The following is a 27,501-nucleotide window of genomic DNA, read 5'->3' on the forward strand; positions in this document are numbered from 1 at the left end:
TGATGTAATGTATGGTGATTAACATAACATAATAAAATAAAATTAAAGAAAAAAAGATGTTTTAAGGCTCGTTCCCAAGGAACCTGTATTTCAAATTATCCCAAAGGAATAAATATTTAAGGCCGACTGCAAATAAGACCCTAAAAATTCATTTAGCTACTGAATTTTAAGCTAAGTCTTACCCAAAGGTACAGAGTCAAATTTCAGCAATGTCCCATAGGGCCTCTGTGTGTGTGTGTGTGTGTGTGTTTATGAGAGGGAGGGAGAGAGCAGGAGTACCCACTCTCAGGAACACATTCGTTTGTAAATTTAGTGATTAATATAAATCTTGGCTCAAACATACTTTCCTTAAAGTAAATATCAACAGGAGCAGCATACATTTCATAAACCTAGTGATTACTTCATTGTTAGCTTCCATATTTGAGGAGTTAAAAAAGATTTAAAAGGTAGTAGTTATCATTCAATATTATCAACCCTGAAATTCTACCCTAGTGCAATATTTTGATATACATTATTTCTGGTAAACGCAACTTTACTATTTCATTGATACAATATACTGCAGAACACGTGCCACAAAAGAAGATCCTCTTGATCTTAGGTGAATGAACATATGTGCACACAATTTCTAAGAATGTCTTAAGAAAAAGAAATCTCTAGATAAATCATGTATTCATAATGATTATTTTCTATAGATGTTCACATACGTCACAATACAAAATGTCGAATGTAAACACTTTGGCTTTTTTTCTTGCTGACTCTGAATAGCTCAAATCATAGAATTAGAACCAATCAGGAGCTGAACAAGACAATATAGCTGATCGGTAATATTCGCCTCATGTCAATAAAATGACACATGCAACCTTTCGTGACAGAATTCTTCTTGGATTTCCATACTTGGGATTCTTTTATTGCTATGATTTGAATACCTCTTTCTAACCTGGTTTATTTTATTTTTTCTTCCTTTTTAAGAACATACACATAATTCTTTCATGCCACCAGATAACTATAGAGCTCATTATTGACACTGTTCCTCTGCTCTTTGCTCTATTATTAGATGACTTATGTAATACTGATTATTCTGAATCTTGTCAATACCTGATTTTCATCCCAGCCAGTAAGAAATATATGATAACTCAGAAAATGAGCTTTCCCTCGCTCACTCATAAGTGTTTCCAGCGAAAGTAAGAGATCAGCAAACCACTCAAAAGCCTTTGGATCCCGGCAAATCCAGTAGAAATACACCTGTCAAGAGAGAAGACAAGAGAACGGATCTGTCCCTCTTTTCCATAATGTGCTGATAATCACAGACTACTTTATCTCCATTAAATTATTTGAGCTCAAATGGGCACTTCTGCAAAATGACATGCTTCTCTCTGCCAGGGAACAGTCACACTGTGATTTCTTTTGAAAAATTTCACATCGTGTTTGAAAAAGTCCAGAGTGAATTCAGAGTCAGGAGTCTGTGGGCTGTTGCCAGTTTCATTGGATGAGGATCAATTCACCACATTCCTGGCTGTGCTTCTTTTGAACGAGGTTAATAATCATAACTAGCTGTGCCTTTCACGGCTCCCAAAGGGGGATAAACCATTAGACCAACCCCCTTCATCTTTACTCATGACCTAAGCTTGGGATTTGAACTCCCTTCTCCAGAGACCCCAACGGCTTGTGCAGTAATCCACTTTACCATCATGACTTCCAACTTCTGGAGGGTGGAGATTATGGCAACTGCAGAATTAAGCCACACAGGCCAGAAGTTTCTCTCATCCAGACATATCAGTGTCCAAGAAAGTGGGGGGTGTTGGTTATGGTTGTGTGTCAACTACTATAATGGAATTATGTCTAGGAACATTTTTTTTTAACTCTCTGTGTTTAGCAAATGGCATGTGACAAGAAGTAGTCTGGGTTTGCTGAAATAAAGGCTTAGTTTTTGCGCTTTGAGTTTTAGGTAATTGTATCTAGAAGAAACCACAGGAGAACGATCTATTAATTCTCTTGATTTTTCTCACTCTCCTATTCCTTGCTGCTCACTACTGTTTTCTGCACCCCCTCCCCAAAGAGACTTCTGTATTGCTTAACAAGATCTACCAGGAGGCTGGCCTTGACCTCCGCTGGGAAATATCTCCTCCAAGAGATGGTGTATACTCCTGCCTCCCTTCTCCACCAGCCAGCCTGCAAGCTCACAATCATGAGGAAAGTTATACATGAGATTTAATTAACTGATCAAGTTCCTGAGGAAAAAAAAAATTCACAGAATGTATTTCAAGGCTAAACGTCTATTTTCTCCAGGTTTGTGCAGGAGTTTATAATATTAACAGTCAGTAAGAGCAAAAGCTAGTGAGGATAAGACCTTTTCTCTTAAGAAAACAGATGGACATAGGGGAAGGGAAAAAAAAAGAGAGGGACACAAACCATAAGAGACTCTTAACTATAGAGAACAAACTGAGGGTTGCTGGAAGGTGAGTGGGGGATGGGCTAATTGGGTGATGAGGATTAAAGAGGGCACTTGTGTTGAGCACTGGGTGTTATATATAAGTGATGAATCACTAAATTCTATTCCTGAAACCAATATTACACTGTAAGTAAACTAACTAGAATTTAAATAAAAATCTGGATAAAAAAGAATTAGAGCCCAATATTGGTTGGACAGCTACAGCTCAGAAGGCATTTTCAATACTACTCCCAGCTCAAATAATAATCTCTAAGTGTGTTAACCCCCAAAAGGAGTGCTGTCTCTTTGCAGTTGTAAATCTGAGCCAATGGTTCCTTCTGTTGAACTCCACATGGCCCCCCACAAGTATAGTGATTGTGTTCACCCGCTTGCTTGTTGACTCAACAAATATATATTCTGTACTGTTCTCTTCTCTGGAAATTTAAGAGCAAACAGAAGAGGCAAAAATTCACCATTCTAGAGTTTGCGTGTAGAGGGAGAAGAAAGATGGTAATAAGTAAAACATAGAGTACATCAGAGAGTGATAAGTACTATGGAGAAACGCAAAGCAGGCTGGAAAGGGCTGCAACACCGAGTCAAATGATCAAGGGATAGGAACATTTGAGCAAAGATGAAAGGAGGCAGAGGAATCATGGTTGGGGCAAGAGCCCTACAGAAGGAGTGGGGCCTCTGGGGAAGAGCCAAGGGGCCGGTGTAGCTGGAGCTGTGAAGGAGGGGAGGGCAGTAAGAGATGAGGTCTGACGGGAAGGCTGGGAGGTACAGATGCGGGGTTTGGGGCCATCTTAACTTCTACTCTGAGTGAGCTGGGAAAGCACTGCATGGTGTTGAGCAGGGGAGCGACAGGGTCTGAGGAAGGATCAGGAGGAAGGATCCCTGGGAGAATGGAGGCCAGGAGGCTGACTTTATATCCAATGTTGGTGATGAGTACTGCTATCATCTTGCTTTTCAAGTTCCATCGTGCCTAATCTAAATTATTCTTTGAAAACCTGAGCCCTCCTTTTGACTTGCTTTGCTCCCGGTGGAAACAGAAAATCTATTGACTGAATTTAATACCATTCTTACTGATGCACCTCCCCTTCCTTCCTGCTCTCAGTAGGTTGTTTTACCTAGGAACATTGATGGTGGCATTTGGATGAGAACAAACATCATTGATTTATTTTCCTTTATTTCTACTCCTTAAGGGGCGTGCTTCAAATACATTCATATAGGAACAATATCCCCATTTACTTTTTAGAAAACTTGTCAATTTCAAATCCAATCTCAATCACATCCTTCCTTGAAAAATGCCCACATCTTAGCTTCCTGCTCACACTGACCCTTATCCTTTCAAATAGAAATCATGCCTGTCCTTGCTTTCTTGTGGCTTAGCAGTGTGTCAGCCTTCTTAGGGCTTGCCAAGCCTTTTATACTTTTTACTTCCTTGTAATGGCTTTGTGTGTTTTTCCCTCTGTAATTGACTTAGAGGTGACACTGGGCAGCTTTGGTGCAAGAGGCAATGAAGGAACACTGAATAGGCTCAGAAGTGCTTCAGGCAGAAAAAGAAGAAAAGAGACTTTGAACAGAGAAAGAGGCTATTGACTTTGACTCTCTTTCATCCTAACGGTGAGGGACACTCACTGTGAAGGGACAGGGCAGTTCCACTTCTGCATTTCGTCCAGTAGGAAGGACCTGGTCACTGGTAGAACAAATATCCCAAACAACAGACTACACCTCTGTGATCTGCCCAACACTTGCCCCTCCTCGGTGTCCACAAATAAAAAACCTGAAATCATTCACCTGTCTAAAGCCTGGCTTCCAGAATTCTGTAGCTGATACCAGAGGCCCTTAATACTTAAGGTTACTTTAAAAAGTTTTGTTAAACAGAAAGTCATCCTCCATCAAGAGATGAAAGTTCTGAACTTTCATAGCAACAAAGGTACTGGTTTTAGCAGGACTCATACCACATGTTTCTGTAGATCTAATGGAGTCCCAGATCTTTTAGGAGATGACTCCAAGAATGGACAATGGCTTTAGGGAGCTCTGTGTGCATGTGGCCTGTCACAGGTCTTCAGGTCACATCCTTCCTGGCATGAACGGCCATCCCAAACTCAGCCACCTCCACCTCGGAGGGCCTGGGTGTGAGCAACACGCAGTGCTGTGTTCTCTGTGAGCACCACCTCTTCCCCCATGCTCCTGCAGTTCTAAGAATTCTGCAGACATGCACATGGACCAGGTCAAGGTGATCTGGGGCCAGAAGGAAATGGACCTGTGCTACTTTTTGAGAAACAATTTCAGAAAATGAAATAAGAAAAGCTACTCATCTATTTGACTAGCAGAGTCCACAGATGCTCCCTGTCTCATGGCCTGGATAGGCATCCCCAAACACAGACAGAAGACACATCCACAGGTACAACCTGTGTTTCTTTAGATCCCAAATCCATTTCCTGAGGATGGATTGGGGACAAAAATATTTATTTATATATCTATTTATTTATGGCCCAGAACCTCTCCAAAGAAGGAAATTGTACACGAGGACACAGTGTTATGATGCAGAGTAATTAAACACTGTGAGCCCTTGAGTTCTCTAAGCTGTTCTAGACTCCCAGCTTCACCATCTATAAGCTGGGTAACTGGGGGCAGTTTTTTTAACTTGAACCTAGATCACCACGTATATAAACAAACAAACAAAACCACCTCTAGAACAACAACCTATGAGATTATTGTGAGGATGAAAGGTATGGTTCATGGGAGCATTTTGCACAATGTCTGACAAAGGCAGTAAGTGCTCAGAGCTCTTAGTTGTGATTGCTGCTCTCCTTGCTGTTGTGTGGAGGAGCTTACAGAATGAATACCACATGTTTATATTAGAGTCAGCAAGGGGAATCGTTTGCCTTACGTGGGGGTCTGTGTTCCCACTGGGCACTTGTGAATTATAGAGGTGGTGATCACTGAGAAGAGGTGAAGCCCAGCTTTATCCCCAGCACCAGTCTGGGAACCTCAGCATTGGTTGTAAGGGTGTGGTCCTGACAGAGGAATCCCTTCACCAGCAAAGCGCACTCCACGCTCTGTGTGTGCTAAACCCACAGGAGGCATTTTACGGGGTGCCAACATTGACCTTGACCTTGACCAGTGCCTCCACCTAGGAGAAGGACAGTGGAGTTGCACTGTTACCTTGCCTCCTGGACAGTGCCCTCTGTTCCCCACTGTTATGAACTGAATGTTTGTGTTGTCTCCAAATTTGTATGTTGAAAACCAATGTGATGGTTGGTATTGGGAGGTGGGCCTTTGAGAGGTGGTTGGATTTAGAAGAGGTCATGAGAATGGGGCCTCCAATGATGGGATTAGTGTCCTTCTGAGAAGAGAAAGAGACCAGAGCTCTCTCTATCTCTGTCACATGAGGACATAGTAAGAAGGTGGCCATCTGTAAGCCAGAAAGAGAGGCCTCATCGAAACCCAACCATGCTGGCTCCCTGATCTCAGACTTCCAGCCTCAAGAACTGTGAAAAATAAATGTCTGTTGTGTAAGCCACCCAGTCTATAGTATTTCTGTTATAGCAGCCTGAACTATATGCTGTGTGCTAAGATATCCATGCTGTACAAAATAACCCAGAACTGACAGAAACTCCAAACAAGTAGGGTGATGGAGACTTTCCCCTGAGGGAATTGTGACCGTTTTCCAAAAAAAGAATTTTTCTCTCTAAAAAGATAAAGATTGTGACTGATCAGAAAAGAAAAATAAATGTTTATTATCCTCAATAAATGGCAGCTGTTATCGTGCCGGTTTTTTATTTTGTTGTTGTTGCAAAGGTCTTCCTGGATGATTATAATAGCAAACAACTTTTGAAGCAACTATTCCTTCTTGTTGAGAAACTTCCTTAATGGGGCTTCCATGTCCCGTTTTAAGGAAATATAATTATAAAACAATTTTTCTTTGTCAATTATTTTTAGTCTCTAAGACTTTTTCTTTAAAAGATCTTTAAAGTTAATTATTTCATGGCTGTACTACTGTTTTGCCCGATGAGGGAGGACTGACCTCGCTGGTGCCTCAGTTTGTTCTAAGTATAGTTAATAAGACTTCTTGGGCAACCAAAATGTTCATTAATAATAAAATCATTACATCAAGTGGGGGATATCCATGCTTCGGAATACTCTGAAGACACTAAATCAAATGAAGTGAATCAGTAGGTATTGACACGGAAGATGCGCTAAGCCATATTATAAAAGGCAACAAAAACAAAACAAAGTGCATCTTTCTCTCTCTCTCCCCCTACCCACATCTCTATTTATGTATAAATAAAATAGCACCCTGTATATGCATATGGGTGCAAATGCATGGAGAAGGAATGGAATGATACACGCTCCACTGTTTAATGGTGAACCCCTAGAGAGCAGAGTGATGGCGGTGGTTAGTTTGGGGAGGAAGGCTGATGAAGGGACACCTTTTGACTGAGTATTTTTTTTATTTATTTTTTTTAAAGATTTTATTTATTTATTCATGACTGACAGAGAGAGAGAGAGAGGCAGAGGGAGAAGCAGGCTCCTGAGGAGCAGGGAGCCCGATGCGGGACTCGACCCCAGGACCCTGAGATCATGACCTGAGCCGAAGGCAGACGCTTAACCATCTGAGCCACCCAGGTGCCCTTGACTGAGTATTTTATTTGAATCTTTTTACAAGGACATTATACTCTTGTATGGCTTGTGTGGTTAATAAACCAAAATATTAAAACTATTAATACTGGTCACCTCCCCACAGGGCAATGGTGATGCCTGCTGGGGGACTGAAGTCTTTTGAGGCTGTCTAGTGAAAGATGCGGGGGGCGCAGTTGTCTTCTGGAGGGCACATGTGGCCTTGTGTGCCCCAGTTCAATTTATTACAACACCGTCAGTGTTTAGCAGAGATGATCAATTCCAGAAGTAGCCAGAGCTCCAGTGTGAGGGAAAGGGAAAGCAAATAATTTCTCAAACTAAACAGATTAAATTAAGTGCATTTTTCATTCATTAGAAAAGAGAGCAGGCCCTCCTTTGTTTTATTAATATATTTAAGTAGAGTATGGATTTTTGCCTTTCTTGGCCTCTTTGCCCCATTCCCACTGGCCTGAGCTGTCTTTTTATTTGAATTATCTGTTTTTATATTAGGTTAAGGACCCAAGGCCATCTTGCATGGGACACACTATAAAATACCCATTATCATGGTTATGTATTATTGGGGTGATGAAGGAAGACAGTTTATGAAGAAATGAGCTTATTTCTTTTTTTCTATAATCTATCTTATTACAGTCTGCGGATTACATATGCAGTTCGGAAAAGGAACCAAATCTTCCAGTTGGCGGTTCTCTCTGCCCTGTCTACACGGCTGGGACATTAGGGGAACGAAAATGTATAAGCCAATACATTTATGCCTGCCATCCCCCCTCCCCATTTGCACACACCTATTTCATTCATCATTTTGACAGTTTGCTTGTGCAAAAGTTTTTTCAAGAGCTCTTTTCACAAATTGAGTGTGATGTGGAATTAATCATCCTGTTAGGCAGGCGTTAGAGGACGTTCATTGCGATGGGGCATTTGCACCCCCAGTGCTCAGGTCCTTTGAATTGCATCACAGACACTCCTCAACCACTCACACCCCCTTCCCTCATCCTGAAGGAGCGGTGTGTGCTCATCTGCCTCCAACTAAGTGAAGTTTGGCTCTTACTCCTGTGTTGAAAATACCCCTTTCACATCTTACAGCTTTCCCCTCCCCCCACCCACTCCCAAGCCATCATTCCATTTATTTTTACTTTGCCTTCTTGGGAAATTTCCTCCTAACCACTTCTCCCCCTCCTCCCTACCATCTTTAAAAATAAAAGATCGTTAGAAAGAAATTTTAAAACACCAGCTTCAAATAGAAAGTGCTACACATGATCCCAGACAAGCAGCAGGCATCCTATTGGCTATTCTCCTGCATTTTACTTAGAAGTGTTCTAGAATAACGTGGCAGAGGAGAAGGGTAAAGAGAGATAGTTTGCAAGGGTAACAACCAAGAAAACTTTGCAGTTTTTTTTTTTGTTGTTGTTGTAGACTTGCAACATCAGGCTTGTATGTAAAAATGTATGCCTTTATGTCAACTGGTCTTGTATACAGAAAGAAAATCCCACCTAACTGCAGTTAACCCTTTAGATTTAAGTTTTCAGCTCTGAGCCCCTATGCTGCATTTTCCCTTTTGCTTGTTACAGAAGAGAACTATCTGAAAACTATAGCCCAGGTCTATAATCGTTAGGATGTTGTTGGATAAATATGTACTGCTGTGTTCTCCTGCACTTTAAAAATTATATAGATGCTGAGAGTTTCGTGGAAAGAGTATTTATATCTCAAACACATGTAGGCGGCCCTGACAAATATTAGTTACCTAAGCCTAATGATAGCTGTAGTCAAAACACACACAAAGTGGCTTTAAAACAGAAAAACTTCTTAAACTTTTTCTCCCGCATGCACACTCTAACCAGGTGGGTCTTAAGTGGAATTTTCAGCGTACACTTTCAATAGCATGAAATCTCACTTTTTGCAGAGTCTTGAAGGCAGAAATTAGAAATGCCCGCTCCCATCCTGACTCAGTAGCTAACCAACTAGATGACTTTGGACAAATCACTTCCCAGTCTCAGTACAGATGCTGACTTTCATGGTCATATGCAAAGCTGGGAGGTTAAGACCTCTCAAATTATTTTGTGATTCTATGCTTTTAGCTTTTTTTCTCCCATATGCCATTATCCTGACCTTTATTTTCAGTGGAATATTGCCCCAATATTGCCACCAATTTCTGTAAGTTATAAAAACATTTTTTTAAAATTTCTAATTCTTTGGTTTCTTTTTTTGGGGGATAGAGATCAATGTCCCTGTTTTATAGTTTTGTGGTAACTGCTTAACCCTCCCACTGAAACAGCCTTGAGAAACCCCATAAACAGAGCCCAGAAATAACAATGAAATAGTGAGGGAGGAGGTGGTATGAGGATTTTGCAGATTCCTATATGGACTTTTAAGATTTTGTGGGTTCTTACAAGAATTTTTCCTATTTGTAGTAAAATAATTGGAATATATTCTTTGAGTTATAAAATTACTGAACAAATAGTCTTCTTGGTTAAATAAAAAATGAATTAATCTTAGTAATCTAGAATTTTATAAAAAATTACATAGAAGTCATTTGTTCATTTTGGCACACTTATTGATTTATTAAAAAATTGTAGTGTGTACGTGCGTGTGTGTGTGTGTGTGTGTGTGTATCTTATAAAGATACCCAAAGAAGCCTCATGCAAGGAGCTCAGAATCTTTTAGGAGAAATGAGATCCTTTGTGAACATGACATGAAAGCACATGGATAGCAGATTATTGAAAGAAGGGTGAGGTGTTATAAGTCTGGTGTGAGGAGAGTGAGAGGCTTGTCATATCAGTGTCAAAGGGCCTGGCACATAGTAGGTGCTCACTAGATATTCATGGAGTGAATAAGTGAATGAAAGCGAGACCTGCAATCCATCACGTGTGAAGTATAATGTGACCTTTAGTGTTGTGAAAACCATGAAGCAAGAAGCTGCCTCTGTGGATGGGTTTTACGTGGTAGACAGTGAGAGGAAAGAAAAAGCTTAGGGGGATTGAGAAATCATCATAAATCATAACAAAGCATTGCTGGGTCGGGGGGGGTCTGAATAAATAAAAGAGTAGCTGTGTTGCTTGTTTTGTACCATAGACTGAATGTCTGTGTCCCCCAGAATTCATATTTTGAAACCTAATCCCTGATGCGATAATATTCAGAAATGGGGTATTTGGGAGGTGATTTGTTCATACAGGAGGAACCCTCATGCATGGGATTTGTGCCCTTATAAAAAAAGACTCCAGACTTCTAGACCTCTGTATCTACTTTTTCCTCATTGAGTTGCAAGCTGCAAGTCAACAAATTTGACCCTTTCTGACCAAAACAAACAAACAAACAAAAACTCAAAACACTACCAAGAGCTACCTCACCACGCTGCTATGGGAAGTTAGAGCTAGAAGATGGTCGCCCATCAACCAGGAAGCAGGCTCTCATCAGACACCAAGTCAGCGAGTCTGTTGATCTTGGACTTCCCAGTATTGGAACTGTGAGAAATCTGTTTTTGCTGTTAACAAGTGACCCACGTCTATGATATCGTGGTACAGCAGCCCAAACGGACTAAGACACTTTGTTGAACTTATTGTGGTATAGAGGAAAGATGAGTCTGCATTCAAAAAGTCTAGTTTTGAACTCTCGTTCTACTATTCATTAGCTCTCTGTGCTTTGGGTTCCTCAGTAGTAAACTGAGGATGTTACTTATCCGAAAGAACGATTATGATAATTTGATAATATGACGCTATCATTCCTATGAGCTTTGTGATCAGCTTCAGTTTTCTCATCTGTACATGGGAATAAAAACGGTGAGTTCCTTAAAAAGATGATGTGAGACTGTATGTATAAAATGCCTAACTTCCTGCCTGCTAGGTAGTCAAGGCTTGATGAATCTAAGCTATTAGTAACAGTAGTACTAGTAATCTATCTACATCTTTGGCAGCTATAATGAACTTTTATATCATTTTATACAAATCTACATTACATTATTTACACATCACATTATTGATTTGTCCTATTTGGTGTTAAAACTCCCTGTAGGATATGGACTCTTATTTCTCCATTGTGCAGATCAGGAAACCCAGCTCAAAGAGTTGACCCGAGTCACTCAAGACGATGCTTCTAGTGAGGGTGGAAATCAGGCTGAGGCGGATTCTCTGGCCCGGGATCCCTCAGTCTGCCTACAATACAATGGTGGCAGTCATATCTACCGTATGTTGGTTATGTCATGGAAAGAGCCAGATGGATCTAAGTTTGAATCCTCATTCTGCCTTTTATTACCCATGTATTTTTAGGGCAGTCACTTTGGTTTCTCTAAGCTTCAGGTTTTTTTTTTTTTTTTTAATGTGAAAAACAGGCTTGCTATTATCTACTGTATAAGGTTGTTGGGAATTAGAACAACCAAATGAGAAAATGTATGTCAAGCACCTATCACTTGGAAACTCATGAAATGATAGCTGATTTTTCTCTTATTTCTTAGTTGGAAAAGCCCCAACTTTAGAGATCTTCTGGTATTGCCCCCAGGGCTTCAGAGAATACTATTCCTTAATAAATGTTAGGTGGAGAAAGTTTCCATGGCTAACTAGGCTTGGGAAGGATGGGTGAAACAAAACTGAAAGAGGTTCTTTTCTACAGAACTTATTTAATAGGCTAATAGATGATGTGAATCTTCTAGATTGGGATTTGTAGTAGCTTAAGTTCTTTTGACCACTGAATTCTCTTTAGTGGACCATAGCACATGACTAATGTTCATACCTAACTCATGTTAGATAGACATGCTAATCTAATCAAGCAAATTCCTTTGCTAGAGGAGGAAACTGGAGCCAAAGTGTGAACCAGGGAAGTGGCAGAATCAGGCCCAGAACCAGGCTTGCCTGACATCCTGAGTCCTCCTGAACGGACACCACTCGGTGTTAACATGGCTCCCTTTCTCCTGCGGCTCCTCAGAGGGTTAAAGTATGGACCGTCTCTGGGTAGGACAAAGGAAGGAAGGCAGCTATGGAGGTGTCTTGTCAGAGAACATTCAAGAAATGACCAAAGAGATTTGGAGCTGGGCAACACCAAGCAAGCAGGCCAATGAATCCCAACTGTGGCATTTTTGCTTCTCGTTAAGACCCCGAGTCCACGAGAGGAAGATGCTGAATCACATACTTGCAGCCATAGTATCAGGCTAAAGAGACTAAGGAAAAGGCCGCCTGTTAATGTCACTAACAGCAGCCCAGTCACAAAGCCATTTGCAGCCTGTCCCTATTTTACCGACATGAGCAATTACATGCCCTGTAATGGCAATGAAGTAATGAAATTTATGTCTTGTCATCTTTAACAAGATTAGACATAACCCTTCTCATAAATGTAATACCGAATGGAGATTTTTAAGAACATAAGTATAGTTAAGGATCCCTGAGTTTATCCCTCATAGTTAATTAAAATCCTCCCCAAGAATTGGCAGATGATAGATAGAAGGATGTTGAACCTTTTAATCCATGGGAGTGTGAACTAATGATTTTTTCCATACCTTGCTCAGCTTCAGCTGGGTTTGTGACTCACACTTGTACCATATAGATTTCAGAAGAGAGGCGAAGGGAGTGACCCCTATTCCCGCAGCGATGCACACGCTCACTGGATAGTGAAATACGTCCGTCAGTGCGGTTCCGAACGGCCCGTCCACCGCCAGCCTGCAATCACGAAGTGCAGCCCTGTGACATTCAGAACGCTCTGCTCTGGAAAACAAAGCCATCCTCAACCGATGCTTTTCATAGGATGTGTTCGCAACTGTGCACAGGGGGTTGGCTCTGTGCTTGAGGATGCCATGTTAGGAGAGCCTGGACTTAGCAGGAGGAAATGGGGGCCTGTCTCCTAGGGGTGGGGGATGACCAGACAGGCCAGTCCAGGTGCCATTCACGGGAGGACAAAGCCTGGCTTCTCTGGCTCGAGCTCACACCTCTTCCACATGGCAAGCTCTTACAATTCTTAGATGCTTGTTTTGGCTCCAGGCATCATGAAGCCTCGTAGAAGAGGCTTTTTCTTTTTCTTTTTTTCTTTCCCTTTCCCTTTCTCTTCCTCTTCCTCTGCCTTTCCTTTCCTTTCCTTTCCTTTCCTTCTTTCCTTTCCTTTTTTTCCTTCCCTTCCCTTCTCTTTTTTCTTTTCTGCAGCTGCCATCAGAAGAATAAAGCAGAAGCAGAAGGTGGTTTAGAAGTCTTATCTCTTAACTCTTGCTAACGTGCTTCTCCTGTTTTTACTTATTCAGTCCCACATCTTAGTATATTCATATAATTTTAGTCTAGAAGCCATTCATTTGGAATAAATATGATTTTGAGATAATTTGTCAGTTATGTGGAATTTCTAAAGCTTGTTATTTCAGAGGATGTGAACTCAAAATCTGGGTTTTTGTCTGAAATGGCACTGATGTCTTTGCTTAGCAAATTTTTCTTTGTAAGGATGAAACATATTTATTGAATAAATACAATTGTCTTTAACATGGCCCGGAATAGACCAGCCCCTGGATTCTACTCCCTTTCTCAACAACAGTTCTCCACACTGGCTTTTCTTTCATTTCCTAAAATACAGAGTAACCCCACCCCCCTTTTGCCCCAGGACCTTTGCATGTGAAAATCCAAGTAACCAGAAATACTCTGTCCCGGTTCCTCCCCACTCTCCCGACTTGGTTATTAGTTATCCTTTCATTAGGTCTTATCTGAATCATCATTTCCCTGGGGAAGCTTCATGGACCCTTTAGACTAGGCTAAATCCCCTTATATAATTTATAGCCCCATGTACCCATCCTCTGGAGTCCTCATCACATTTGTAATTTTACAGTTTTTTGGGTGTGTGTGCATGATTTGATTTGCATCTATCTTGATCACTGGACCACAAGAGTTCTGGAGGGAGGAGCCAGGTCTGTCTTTGCTCCCCTCAGCATCCCAGGGCTGTGCATGCTCTCTGGCATGGAGCTGTTCAATAACAATTCATTGAATAAATTGTAAAGGGAATATTTAAACTATTTCAGTCAGCAGAATGTATTAAATAACCTCAACTATTCCAAAAGCACACATTTACATATGAACAAAGATATGCTAATTAAAAGGCTTCTAAGTTATTCATAACCATTCCCTAAGGGGTGTCTGTTGAAGGCACCCGAGGTTGGCCCATTTGGGCTTACTATGTGTTCATGAAAGTTCAATTGGGTTTTATTTTTAAATATTCCATATTCCAGACCTCCTAATAATTCAAATTAACTCTCCTCAAGTTAATCTTAATTAATAAGGCTTTATTACATATTGATATATGGAAATGGAAGAATAAAAATAAAAGGTCATTAACCAGAAAGGGTTAGTATCTCAGCCCACTGTAAATTAGTTTATAAATAATTAGATAAGGGGAATGGAGAGAGAAAAAATGAAACTGTCCAAGGATTAAAATGTCTTATTGTTAATTGTTTTTATAATTAGTTGTATTTGGGATTTATTTGACACTGATTTGAAAAGATAACAATGAAACCGGAAGAAGAATTGTGTCGTATAATCCACAGAAATACATAATAAACACATTTCCACATAATTAAAATTGAGAATCTAAGCTGGAAAAGGCAGGAGAAAATATTTAGTCCAACTTCCCTGCTAATATAGTAATCCTTCCTTCCACAACCCTGAGAGTTGATCCCATTCTGATGTTAAATTGCAGGGCACCTTGTTCTGTGTAGGGGCAGTTCAAAGCAGGAGATAGTTTTTCTCATGTCTCACTGAAATCTGTCTTCTGACAACTCACGCCGCTCGCCTTCCTGAGAAACACATACCAGGTCTCTTCCCTTTCTTGTCTCAGCCCTTTAAGTGGTTGATCGTGGCTATCATGACACCCTGATTGTTCTTTTTGGACAAAAATGTCTCCATTTCTCAAGACCTCACAATCCTGAATTGGCTTCCTTTGCACAAATTCTTGTTTATCTAGTTCACTCAGCTACTTCCTCTTTCATTCGGACACAGAGTTTAATGATGCAGCTTTTCCAGCATCTACACCGTGTGTTTCCTTGTTGCTTTCAGTCGGGAGCACACCCACCCACCTCATCGACCTCCAACCTCGACTCTCTGAGCCCACTGCCTTTGCTTCATCTACATGTTCTCCCTGTTGATCATCACTTTCATGGACGTCTCTGCAGTACTTGACCCTTCTTAGTTTGCTCATAATAATAACTAACCTTTTCTTACTATGCAATATGTGAAGGGCTTTATAAGGACATTTATTCTTAAACAAAGTCCTAGATACTATTATCATCTTTATTTTACAGATAAGGAAACTGAGGCACACAGTTACATACATTCTCTAAGATCACATCCAAAACTGGGCTTTGAACCCAGGCTGTTGGATGTTGGTGTCCTTGGCTCTGGGCAGTAGGTTAAATCACTGAAAACTTTAGCATCAACTCTGAGAAATTCCTCCATTTTATCTCAGAAGGCAAAATCTTTTATTTAAAAAATTTTTTAGATTTATTTATTTATTTGAGGAGGGGAGAGGCAGAGGGAAAGGGCGGGAGAGAATCCTCAAGCAGACACTCCATGGCGTGTGGAGCCCCACACAGGGCTTGATCCCACGAACCTGAGATTATGACCTGAGCTGAAATCAAGAGTCAGATGCTTCGCTGACTGAGCCACCCAGATGCTCCTTTTTCCTGGGGCTGGTTTAAATCCTTTCTGGGTTCAAAACAGTGAAAAATTATAGTGCTCTCTGCCATGTGTTTGATTCAATTCAAAATCGAAACAACCCTAAGAGATAAAAATCATCCAAGGAAGTCCAATAAAATTCTGATTCTTAATATATTGAAGAATTGAAGAAATTGTAGAGTTTTTTTGGTTCTACTGTTAATCCATATGCCTACACATGCATAGAAGCAGAGGTCAAACGAACTTAACAAATGAAGGGAAACTGCTCTGCTTCCAACAACTCATTTTTATTCATTCGATAAATATTTATTGAGTACCAACTAAGAGTTAGGGCCTATTCTAGGCACCAAAGACAAGATAACAAAGTGGATAATGTCCCTTTTCTTATGGAACTTCCATTCTAGTGTGGGAAGATATATAGCAAACAGATAAACGAACAGAGATTTAGTATGTCAGGTGCGGATAAGTACTATGCAAAAGAATAAAGTAGGGCTTGGGACAAAGCGATTACTGAGAGTCAGTTGGGGGAGGTGAAGGAGCAGCCTAGCAGAAATCTGGGGAAGAATGTTCCAGGTGGAGGAACAGCAGTGGTAAAGGTGCTCGGTGTGGGAGAAAGCCAAGAAGTCTGGAAGAATGGCTGAGTTCAAGGAGGGAGCAGGAGGTGGGGCAGCAGAGCCCAGGGAGGCCTGGGGGTGGGGGAGAGGGCATATGGTGTCAGGCCATGAGCTGACAAGGCATCCCACAGATAGAAAGCATATTGACCCCTGAGAAACATGTTCCAAGTTCTCATTGGGTTATTGGCTGAAATGCTAGCTGGTTTGTGAAAGGCAAGTTTGGCTGATAGACCGGAGAACTGTATGCACTAAGAGTAGAGACCAGGCTGACAACAGGTTGGAAGTATTGATCTTGGCAATGCCAAAAGGAGGGCAGGGACGTGTGTGTGTGTATGTGTGTGTGTGTCTAATTTTATTTCTGATTTTAAGCATTTGCACCGCATTCTGAATCTTAGAATTCTATTACACTGTTTCCTTTCCATGATTAAAAAGAGAAGGTCTTAAATGGAGGAGGAACCAGGTGTTGTCATCTGACTTGGGGCTGTGGTCTGACAGGATGATGCTTACACTTGGTTTGTTATCATTACCACTCTTCAGTTCCAATGTTTGAAATGAAGGCATGTGACTCTTCCTAGCCACTGGACACAAGCAAGCCCAGAGCTATATAGTCACAGTTCAGTGTCCTATGGGAGGGAGGAAAGAGGGACTCTAAGCTGATTAGATTCTGTGCCTTACATTTATTCTAGTGCCTAGTTTGCCACCTGTATATATTTGTTAAAGTAAATGAGCTAAAGCATCCATACTGGGTCTGGTATTTATTAATTTTTCCATTAAATATTTTCTCTGTATGCAATACATGTCGGACACTGCTCCAGGCACCGGGCATAGATGGGAGGACAGGCAATGCCCCGCCCCCAGGAGGTTCCATTCCAAGCGTATCCTGACAGTGTTCACCCCCTAATTTCTTCTGTCAGTGGCCACTGCTTGCTAGTTTCTGACACCCTCCAAGGACGGCAGGAGAAGGAATCTCTTGATGCTTCTTTTGAAAGGTCAAATTCTTTCAAAATGTTTTTCTCAACCCTTTTTGTGTGTGCCCATTTTCCTGGGGGCTTAAACATGGGTTTGGTCTGCCTCTTGGGTCATCCTGCTGGAAGAGTGGGGATCACTGCCAAAGGGAGCTAAGGAGCGCTCATTGACACTGGGGCCCATGCTTGTCTGAATAGGATGCTGTCTTTGAATTGTGTCTCCCAGATTTCTAGGTTGAAGTCCTAAGCCCGGTACCTTAGAATGTGACCTTCTTAGGAAATAGGGTTGTTGGAGGTGTAATTAATCAAGTTAAGATGCAGTCCTACTGGAGGCGGGCAGGCCCTGAATCCAACATGACTTGGATTTATAAGAAGAGGCCACAGAGACACAGACACGAGAGGGGAGAATATCATGGGATGACAGAGACAGAGTGCACTGCTGCAAATGCAAGCCAAGGAATGCCACGGATTGCTGGCAAACCCCCCAGAGCGGAGGGGGAGGCAGGGCAAGAATCTCCCCGAAAGGTTTCAGATGGAGCTCGGCCCTGCTGTCCTTTAAATTCAGCCCCGGGGTCTCCAGAACTGGGAGAGAATACATTTCTGTTGTTGCCGGCCACCCAGTTTGTGTTCCTTTGTTACCACAACCCTAAGAAATGAATATGGATGTCATTTGTGCTTTTCCACCCTTCCCAGACCGACCCTCTGCACATTGACCTTGCAGCAAAATTAAATTGTCTGTGTGCAGGTTGATGCTGATTGCATTCGGCCTCTCGAAGTTCTAGAGAGAGGAGGCAGCGTTTTGTCATCTCTCTATTTCTGGCACCTAGAGGAGGTTACGAGCACTTGTTGCATGCACACAGGTGGCACCAACAGATTGAATGGCACAACTTTCTGGACCATTCGATCACTTTGTCACTCTATGAGTTTCAATCTGCAATTGTTTAGCTCTTTCTCCAGGGGACGGGGCCTGCCAGCCTCACTCTGACTGTAAAGCATCCTCCTTAGGAAGACCAAAATAACAAATACAAAGACCTCAGCCTGCAAAAGCAAAAAGCTCACAGGGCTGTCTTACTCATTGCGGGCTGCGTGTAATTAGTCAAGTGTTGTTTTGGAGCTGAGAAAGCACAATGCTCCTTCTTCCTGGATCACTGCTTGGCTTTGTTGAACATTTGTTTTTTTTTTTTTAGAAATGTACTTGCTTCTACTGGAAATCCACTAAATTAGACTCCATATAGGTGCTCAAATTTAAAAAATGGATTAAAACTTGCCATCTAGAATAAAGATATTGCTGGATTTGGGAAGCCTGCTGATGCACGAAAATGACTTATTTGTTATACTCTTCTAAGTTATATGTAAAAACGAAATGGGCTCCAACCTTGGCAGGCTCCAGAGCTCCTGTGAGGCTGGTCCCTCTGTCCCGAAGGCCTTACATAAAGCTTCTGTCCAGTCTCCTGCCGCCCGGATGTGGACACTGAAGAAGTTCTCCTGAGGAGCGGAGGTGAGGGTGAAGGGGTGCCACTCCAGCCGGGATACGGAGGGGCACTGGATCAGGACGTACTGCCCCGGGGCCATTTTAAAGTTCCGCTTTTTCATGTGAAGTTCTAGAACTCCAGACGGGTGGCTCACCACCTAAATCAGAGCAAGAGAGTCGTTTGCCTTTTTTCCTCAGGTGAAGGGAGAAGACAATGACTTTTGTCCACCAGAGGATTTTACATTCTAGAACCGGCTTTTTTGAGGTGTCCTTTCCATCTGCCATTTGCTGTTACCTTCCAAGGATCTTTGCCATCCCTTTTATATCTGGCTTGGCAACTCCAGCAAGCGTGAAGCTTACCTCCTTCAGAGTGCCATCTGAAATTTGGGTAGCTGCACCACGTGGTGTCTGACACGTGACTTTATGTCCCCGACGGCCAAGCTCTCGCTAGCGCAGTTAACCAGGATCAAGAGGATAGGAGCCAACATATGAGACACTGCACTTAATGATGCTTAGGGTTATTAAAATACCCACCGAACCATCTCCATGGTTTTAAAATGTAGGTCCTGTCTGTTACCATTTTCAGTGACCTGTATCTTTTCTCAATCCCTGGTTGATTGGGCCCTATTATTTTTTCATTCTAAGTGGAAAACAATCCTCAAATTCACTGTGACATGTTTCGCTTTGTTTTTTTTTTTTAGTCAGGTCTCATCCATGGTCCTGCTCAGGCTCTGAGTTTGAGGTGTATGGAAGTAAAAGGCAAAGACTCTCCTCGCTTTTTTAAGAGCCTTGCCAAGTGCTGCTTATCGGAAGGAAAGAACTGATTTCCCTTCTTTGATTTCCATCTTGTTTCCTGAAAAAAAAAAAAAATCTCTCTAGGCTCCTGTGTCTTCTTTTGTGGCAGGAGGTGAAAGGGAGCGAAAGCAAATGTCTAGATCCTGTGACAGTATTTTTCCATTTGGAAGAGGATCTCAGCGCATTTTAATCATTAGTTCTGTTTCCCATCTCCCTACTGATATTTGTTCTGATTCTGCTGTTAAACTGTCTCCCTAGTAACGGCTCTAGTGGATTTCCAGAAGTTTTACTGTCTGGCTTTTGACGTAGCCTGATATCCTTTGGTGCTTAACTTAAAAGCAGCAACATGGAAACAGCTTAAAACAGAAATATGAAGCAATTTCTATGCATCTGCTTTCATGAAGACAGTTAAGGAGAAAGGGGATTCTGTTAATATTGTATTAGCAATATAAGTTTGGTTAGCAGAGCATTTCTTCTTGGACCTTTAAAACACCGGGGGCCGGGTCTTTGGTACTTTTCAGTCTCCTAGACATGTTTTCCATCTTCCTCCAGCATTTGGTAAATTGGAGAGCTGTGAGGAGGGGTGCAAGGTTGGAAAACACTCCCTGGGGCCCTCACTCACTAGGTGGGGCTTCGCGTGGTCCCTCCCCTCTCACTCTCCCTCTCACTCTGAACCTGAGGGTGACCATTCCCTGTCCTCTGCTCAGTAGCTCCGAGGGGAGTGTGTGGCCTTGAAAATGTCTATTATTTGTGTGTTTGCAAAATTGCCATCTTTATGTGTTGAACGAAGTGATTATATTAGAAGTTACCATAACCAACGTAAACCAACCAAAGCTGAGTCAGTCCCCTTGCCCATCCTTCCCAACCCCCCAGTGAGAAACTGAAATACCCCAACCCCCCAGTGAAAAACTGAAATAAAGAGCAAAACGGATGGTTCCTGGGCTGCACCGTAACCTTTATCAAAATTCCGTGTACCGGTCTGGAGGCCTGATCCCCGTCTTCAGTAAAATTAGTCACACTAAAAGATACGCGGGATATAAGCAATTATTAGAACAGAAGATGGGCCTCTAAATTACAGACCGTTCTGCAATAAAAATGGCAAATTAAAAGCTTGGGCTAATAAAAAATTTTCATCTACACTCAGGCTTTTATTCACACATAAAGCTACACGCATACCTTGGTAATGACAACTTCTTGTTGAAACCGCCAGAACCTAATTATTCTTTCACACGCATATAAGACCACAGGGCCTAAAACCCATTTCCAAGCCTGTAGAGAGCAGCAGAGAGAGAGAGAGAGAGAGGAAAAGGAAATGAAAATAGAATCCAAATATTTTCAATTTGAACGAAATCAATACATAACATGATGGGATTCAGACATTTTCCTTTAACTTTGGGCCAGTTATCAACAATAAAGATATCTCCTTGTATTAAGTACTATAACATTCAATTATTCCTTGAAGTCTACAAGCTTATTTCAGAGATTAAACTCTTCTGTATTAGTTTTTATGCTTACTTGATCAATGATGCCTTTATGTAATTAGAAATAATTGAATTTGTAAAGAAATAGGAAAGCAGATTGATGTTTACGTTACATAGGATAGGGTCATAAATGCTCCCAACTCAGCCAAAGTCAAGGGCTTACAGAGTTACATTCCTGAGCCAAAATAGGACATGGAGAATGAAATAAAAACATTGTGAACAGTAATTTTTTGGGCCACCAATGCGTCACAACTTGGGGGTCTGCCTGAAGAAGCACCCACACCTGCACCCCCACACCCCCACACACACACATTCACACACACAGGCATATCCAATGTTATCAGGAATAAGACATAAAGGTAGTGTCTCAGAACTTTAAACGTGGGTTTACAGAATCAGAACAAAATCTTCCACAATCTTCTGGACAATTGTGACAGCGAATATTTCCATTCTTAATAAATCCCTTCCTATGTTAACCTTTCATGAGAATAATCAGTATTACTGAAGATCAGTTTGCCAGCAGGCTAGTCTTGTTCCAACTGTTGTGTACAAACATACACTTAAAATGTTTGAAGACTTACACTAGGTCTGATACCAAACAACGCCACGAGGCGTATGGTATTCTCTTTGTTTCACAGAAGAAGAAACTGAGGCTCAGCAAGATCAAGCAGATTGTCCGGGTCACAAAAGTAATGAGGTGCACCAGAAAAACATGACCCCAGAGGGGTCTGACCGCCTGCCCCGTGCACTTACCACCGAATTGTGCTTCTTTCTGTCCCGTGTTGACATTGCTACTGAGCCTTGTTTTACAAAACATTAGAGACTCAGTCATTCATTGAATTTTGGGATGTTAAGGGTTCTCTGAAATCTCATCTAATTCTTCATTTAAAGAAGAAAAATCCCTGACTTTGTGGGAACTGGTAGAGTGGTGTAGGGAGACAGAACTTGATCCCGGGGGAGCTTGGACTAGAACTCAAGCCTTTCATAATTTCCCTAAATCCTCTGCTTGGGATTCTAAGTGCACCTCGACCTTCCTGCTAGCACAATAGCTTAGGAGCAGGAACGATGTCTCACCCTTTTGAACTCATGTTCACTAAAACCTTTCTGGCTGGCTCACCATCTTTATTGCTCTTTACTCTTGCCCATTATCTTGTTTTGTCTGTTCTGTTGATGGGTCACAAGCCCTTTAGTGTTATTTTTGCTTCTGTTATCTTTCTTGTGTATTTCTCTTTTGTTTACTGCTGGGTCTGTTTGCATGGCATCTCTGCTCACCTACATCAACACTCCTTGCTTTTTCCCTGGGAGCCTCTTGTTCGCCTGATAAAGGCTCGATTTATGCAGGCAACACAAAGCAATTTGACCCACTTATTCTTTTATGCCTCAGTGGGGTTCAGCAACGTGTTCAGCATAGCAGAGAGAACAAAGCCTTTTGTCCACCTGTGCTGTGGGTGAGGCGGTATGATGAGCAGAGTAAGGGAGAAGATAGGAAGGGGTAGACATGAAGGATGGGGTTGGACCAAGGGAACGAATCCTTTGGTCTCTTATGCTTGAATGAACCACAAAGTGTTTTGAGAATTGGTTTGGATATTTACAGAAAGGATAGCAAGAATGCAATTCTTTCTATGTGAGCTTAGAGAGAGATTTGCAAAAACACTCACATAGTCTCTATGTACTTTTACAAATAATCTTCCATGCCCATTTTAGAAAGTTTTAGACGTCACACACTTCATTTTGGTGGTGTCAAGTCAGTCATGGTCTCCGATTCTTCCATATTGATAAAAATGAAACAGATTATTTTTCCTTATATGGTTAGTCAGGAAGGAGAATGTAAGCTATGAATCCTTGGCTCTATCTCTACTCTAGTATATAAATTGATCCAGGAGGAGAAAGCCCAGTTTGGGTATACCATGATACTCCCGGAGCCCCTGGAAGTTAGGGAGTGAAGGACAGGAGTGGCCAGAGGTGAATATTAGGTTATCCTTCAGCAACAACTGGGATAGACAAGTGTGAGTAAAGACAGAAGGAGGCCAGGCCCCAGGGCAGGAGGGGCTCCTGAACTGAGTCTCAGAAGACCGGGCTTCTGGTCTCGGGGTTACCATCCCTCCACCTATGCCTTGTGGCAAATCTTGGGCCTTTTATGTTCAAATTTTCTGTTTTGTAAAATGAGAGTGTTGGAGAAAATTATTGGTTGGCTTTCCTCCAGGCTCTTAAATGTTTTAGTTTTATTCATGGAGATAAATACAGTGTCAGGGGTATGTTCTCAAGGAGAGCAGTAGAGAGTGGACAAAGTGAGGGGTGGGAGAAGGCTGGAGCTTCAGAATGAATGTTGAAGAGAAGAGAGATGAAATTTCATGGCCACAAGAACTCTGGTTTCTTGGTGTGGCTTTCCTGGGAATGCCTTTTGTGACCACAGGGAAGAAACTAAAACAAGTTCTCCATCTATTACATAAAGGGGCAGGGCTATTTAATATCTAAATTTCTTTAATGCTAAAATATGCTATGGCTTCTTTTGCTTTAGTTTTTCTTCTCAAAAAATACTCAAAAAAGTCATGGTACAGTGAATATTTTATGATGGAAATAAAGCTACATTGATTTAAAGCTGCAATAACGAAACTTGTTTCTTCCACTTTCACTCCTGGTTTTTCATTCCTACCAGAAAATAAGAACATGCTGGCTCTGATTTTATTTTATGTGTGTGTTTATAAATGGGCTCTTTTTCTAGACAATAAGATTTCCAGGGGAAGGAACCATGTCTCTGCATCCTAAGTCTAGTGCAACTCCAAGCACATAAAAAAGAAAAAGTTTGCTGTACTAACTCTACCTCAGTTAAAGCTTCCTCCTCTACCATTGATATCATGCCCTAGTAATTTAAAAAGCATTAGCCTTATTATTACTATTATTATTGTCACTTGTTGATGCTGTAGTTAAATAAAATAAGGTGCTTCTTTGGCTAAGGAAGACCAGGCTTCTTTTGAGACCAAGTTCCATGAGTAACTCTATACTCTGGAGCCTCGTATGTGTCCATGAGTTGGAGACAGAAGGGGGCTGAGGGTATAATTGCTTCCCTTGATCAGTTCAGTGTCTCTGCGGTGATGTACAAAAAGCATTCTCCCTCCTAACATGGGCAGTAGTGCACACTGAAGGTGAATTGACAAATGTTCTATCGATGAAAGAACTGTGAAAAGGCAGTTAGGAGAGGCAAAGAGGAAGAGATGGGTAGATGTGGTGCAGTGAAGCGCAAGAGCCCTTCCTTGTCCTTGGGATACCTTCTAGATTCAGTGTCTACAAGACATCAGAGAGAATATTGTACATTCAGCCAAGCAGTAATTGCACAACCCACACATGCTTTGAATCAGGATCCATTAAAAATAATGAGAAAGAGTGACAACATGAGTTTGGGTGTGCAAGGATGTGTAGCAGGGGAGAGTTAACAGAGAGATGGGTAAGTTCTCTCCTTTTAATAATAATTAATGTCAGCATCTGCTGCCGAGCCAGCTATGGTCTGTATTCATGAGGTGTGGGAGAATATTGATTTTTTTTTTTTAATGGAGATGCTGTAGCTGAAGATTTTCGAGAGGCATTCATGTTCCTCATTAATATGCAGGCTGGGTCGTGGCTACCAATAGTTGAGTGTAAGACAGAGACAATCTATACTGACCATTAAAAGAACCATAGTCTAATGGGCACATCTATTCCGGTTCGGTTTTACACATTCCCCCTAGCAGTTTTCACTTTTAAAATCCAGTGCTTAATTTAATATTTTCGAGGATTTTAGAAAAAGTCCATCCTTAGAGTCTTCATAAGTTGATGACTTCATTCCCTAATCCCCCACCATTTACATACTATTATCTCATTTTTAATGACACATATTTTGGGGGCACTGTTTCCTTCTAGTTTTAATCTGCTGGCTTTACTGATTTGCTTTTATGCATCACCCAGCTGCCCGATGGTTTGCATCGTACGAAGATTCCCGAGGAGACCAAATAGGGTCATTATTTCTATTTACCTATGCCACAAACTATAATGATGACAGCATGCCCAGGAAATCTTACTTTTGAGATCTTGTGGACATTATCGTCTACTCTAATGAATTCGGTCTCCTTTTGTCTACCATCATTATTTTAGTCATGGGAGCTTAATTAGAACAGGAAGTAAATGCATCTAATACCCCAATTTTTTTGATCCCCAAAGTTGCAGAAAGCAAGAAGGCAAGCTTAATAAGGAGGGCATGCTTCTCATTTGGTTGTTGCTTAACGTTCGTTGGAGATGTGGTGCTATTAATTCCCAGAATGGCGAGGGCAGTTCTGCAGAGGGACGGGGAGTTGAGCTTCTGAGCTGAGGGTGGCAAGCCAGAGACACGGTTGTTAGCACTTGCGATGTTGTGCGATCTGCCATAACAGACATCCACATTTAAATGTGAGTGCAGGAGCACATTTCAAAATGGACAGAATAATTTTGGCAGTAAACCTCTTTTAAAATGATCCATAACTAGATTTCTTCATTAGCACACTTAATAAAGAGTTGGCTTTGTCTAGTGGTGACATGGGCTGTTCTTTTTCTCAAGCATATAAAGCTCTAGTTCTTTTAACTATGGAGACAGCTATTTTTTTTAAAAGCTCTTGGGTTCGCTCTTACCGAAGGCTCCTTGCCAGAAAATTGAGGCATGGGGCACGGGGCCGCCTTCTGCCATTGAGCATAGTGGTCTCTACAGAAGGTGACGTTGTGCCGCAGTTGACTCTCGGGAGTTTGGCCTCGAACGATCCGACTTGCCATTAAAACAAAATAAAACAAAACAAAACCTAAACATTTAAAATTGATTTTGTGCAGTCTGATGAACCACCGACATATATTCTACAGTAGGCTCTGGAATAACACTTCAACTGTCTTGAAACTCGGGCTGTCACTCATTTCTCTCAACATCTTTAAAAATAGGAATTTAAGAAGCTTCAAGTAACTTTGAAGATCCCAGAAAAGAAGTGCCCCTCTGCGGTATCCTGTGTTAAATTGAAAGTGTCTATATTAGAGAATTCATAATGAAGGGAAATTGTTTGAACACATCCTTTTGTAGACTGTTGAATTTAATTAGGTTACATCTCGTCCTGATTGCTGATTTGGGCTAATTGGCTAACTTTGTACTATTTGGGTCTTTTGCAGATTTATTTAACTTCTACCCTTTTTGGTTTGTTTTTGAGCACCTAGAAGTTTTCAAGTGAAGGAGTCAGAAGAAGTGCCCTGAATAATGATATTTTTTTCCCCCCAGTGACCACAAGCAGGAGTAGTGTTTGACAGAGTCAAAATAGGTCAGTGGGAAGTATGTCTTCAGGACTACATGATGAATCTGAGGGTGAAAAGGAAGGCTGTCTTTGTGAATGGAGCACTGGATCAAGAGTCCTGTAATTCTGCTATATTATATCTGCCACAAATGCAGCTCTGACTGACCTTTGACAAGTTGCTCTGGTGTAAGTTCCTCAATTTCCCCATTGGTGCACCGGGCTGCCAAGCCTAAGAATTGAGGTCATGTAATCCAGGAGTTGCTCAATTCCTAGGTGTTTATAAATAAAAACCATTGACTTATTTTTGAGGAACATGCTACTCAGAGACTGAGAAACTTTAGCATCACACAGGCTCATGTCCTGGGTAGTCTGTGGAGTAACATGTCCCCTTTTGCATCGTCAGGCATTAGAGGAGGGAGGGGCAATGACCCTGGGAACCTCAGACCTCAGCCTGGAGAACTGACATTTTGGCCCTTGTCCCAATCTGTGTCGTGGAAGGCATCCAAAGCATCCCTTTGCGTTAGATGAGCACAACTATCTGTGAATCTCCCATGAAATGTTGATGCCCAGACATGGGAAGGGTGAATAATAAATAGGAGCCAGAGGAAAAGATTCTGTAAATTTTAACACCATCATTCTCAAGCTCTAGGTAACATTCTCTATATTATCTAAACCTCAGAACATTTCACAAATGCAGTATCTTTTTAAAAATTAAAAAAAGTTATGTCTTCATCTACGCTATCCCATAATAGAAAGATTAGTGGGCTTTAACACATTCCAATAATCCTCCTTTACTTGGCATTTTGTATAGAATTTGCAAATTACTTTTTGCTGTAAACAGTAGCTGTAGAATACTTCAAGCTGAGAGGATTAAATGAAGCCCTTATCCCAAAATAAGCCTTTCAACTAAGTTAAAATGACTAAAATATTTCATCTTATGAAATGTTATTTGGATATTAAAAAAAATATATCCTGTAAGGTGACTGTTACCGTATATTGTCTGTGTTCCTTTCTGGTCTATGTTGCTTTTAGGCTCTCTCTTTGCTTAGAGGACCCCTTTCAAGATTTCCTGTAGGGCTGGTTTTGTGTTTGCAAATTCCTTTAGTTTTTGTTTGTCCTGGAAGCTTTTTATCTCTCCTTCAATTTTCAATGACAGCCTAGCTGGATATAGTATTCTTGGCTGCATATTTTTCTCATTTAGTGCTCTGAATA

The 27,501-nt window shown here is 41.4% G+C and overlaps 1 protein-coding gene across 1 annotated transcript in view; it reads right to left on the reverse strand.

Annotated features, from left to right (window-relative positions):
• The window catches only part of NOX3 (NADPH oxidase 3), a 55,965-nt gene that overhangs the window by 13,292 nt on the left and 15,172 nt on the right, over positions 1-27,501 (reverse strand). Inside the window, exons 7-11 of the mRNA XM_006743270.2 lie at positions 25,652-25,781; positions 20,712-20,804; positions 18,645-18,898; positions 12,552-12,711; positions 1,096-1,242 (exon numbers count right to left, since the gene is read on the reverse strand). Of these exons, the coding sequence (XP_006743333.2) occupies positions 1,096-1,242; positions 12,552-12,711; positions 18,645-18,898; positions 20,712-20,804; positions 25,652-25,781 (784 nt within the window). The remainder of the gene's footprint in view (positions 1-1,095; positions 1,243-12,551; positions 12,712-18,644; positions 18,899-20,711; positions 20,805-25,651; positions 25,782-27,501) is intronic.

The sequence above is a fragment of the Leptonychotes weddellii genome, chromosome 8 (assembly GCF_054177405.1).
Source record: "Leptonychotes weddellii isolate Sample4059 chromosome 8, ASM5417740v2, whole genome shotgun sequence".
Taxonomy (NCBI): Eukaryota; Metazoa; Chordata; class Mammalia; order Carnivora; family Phocidae; genus Leptonychotes; species Leptonychotes weddellii.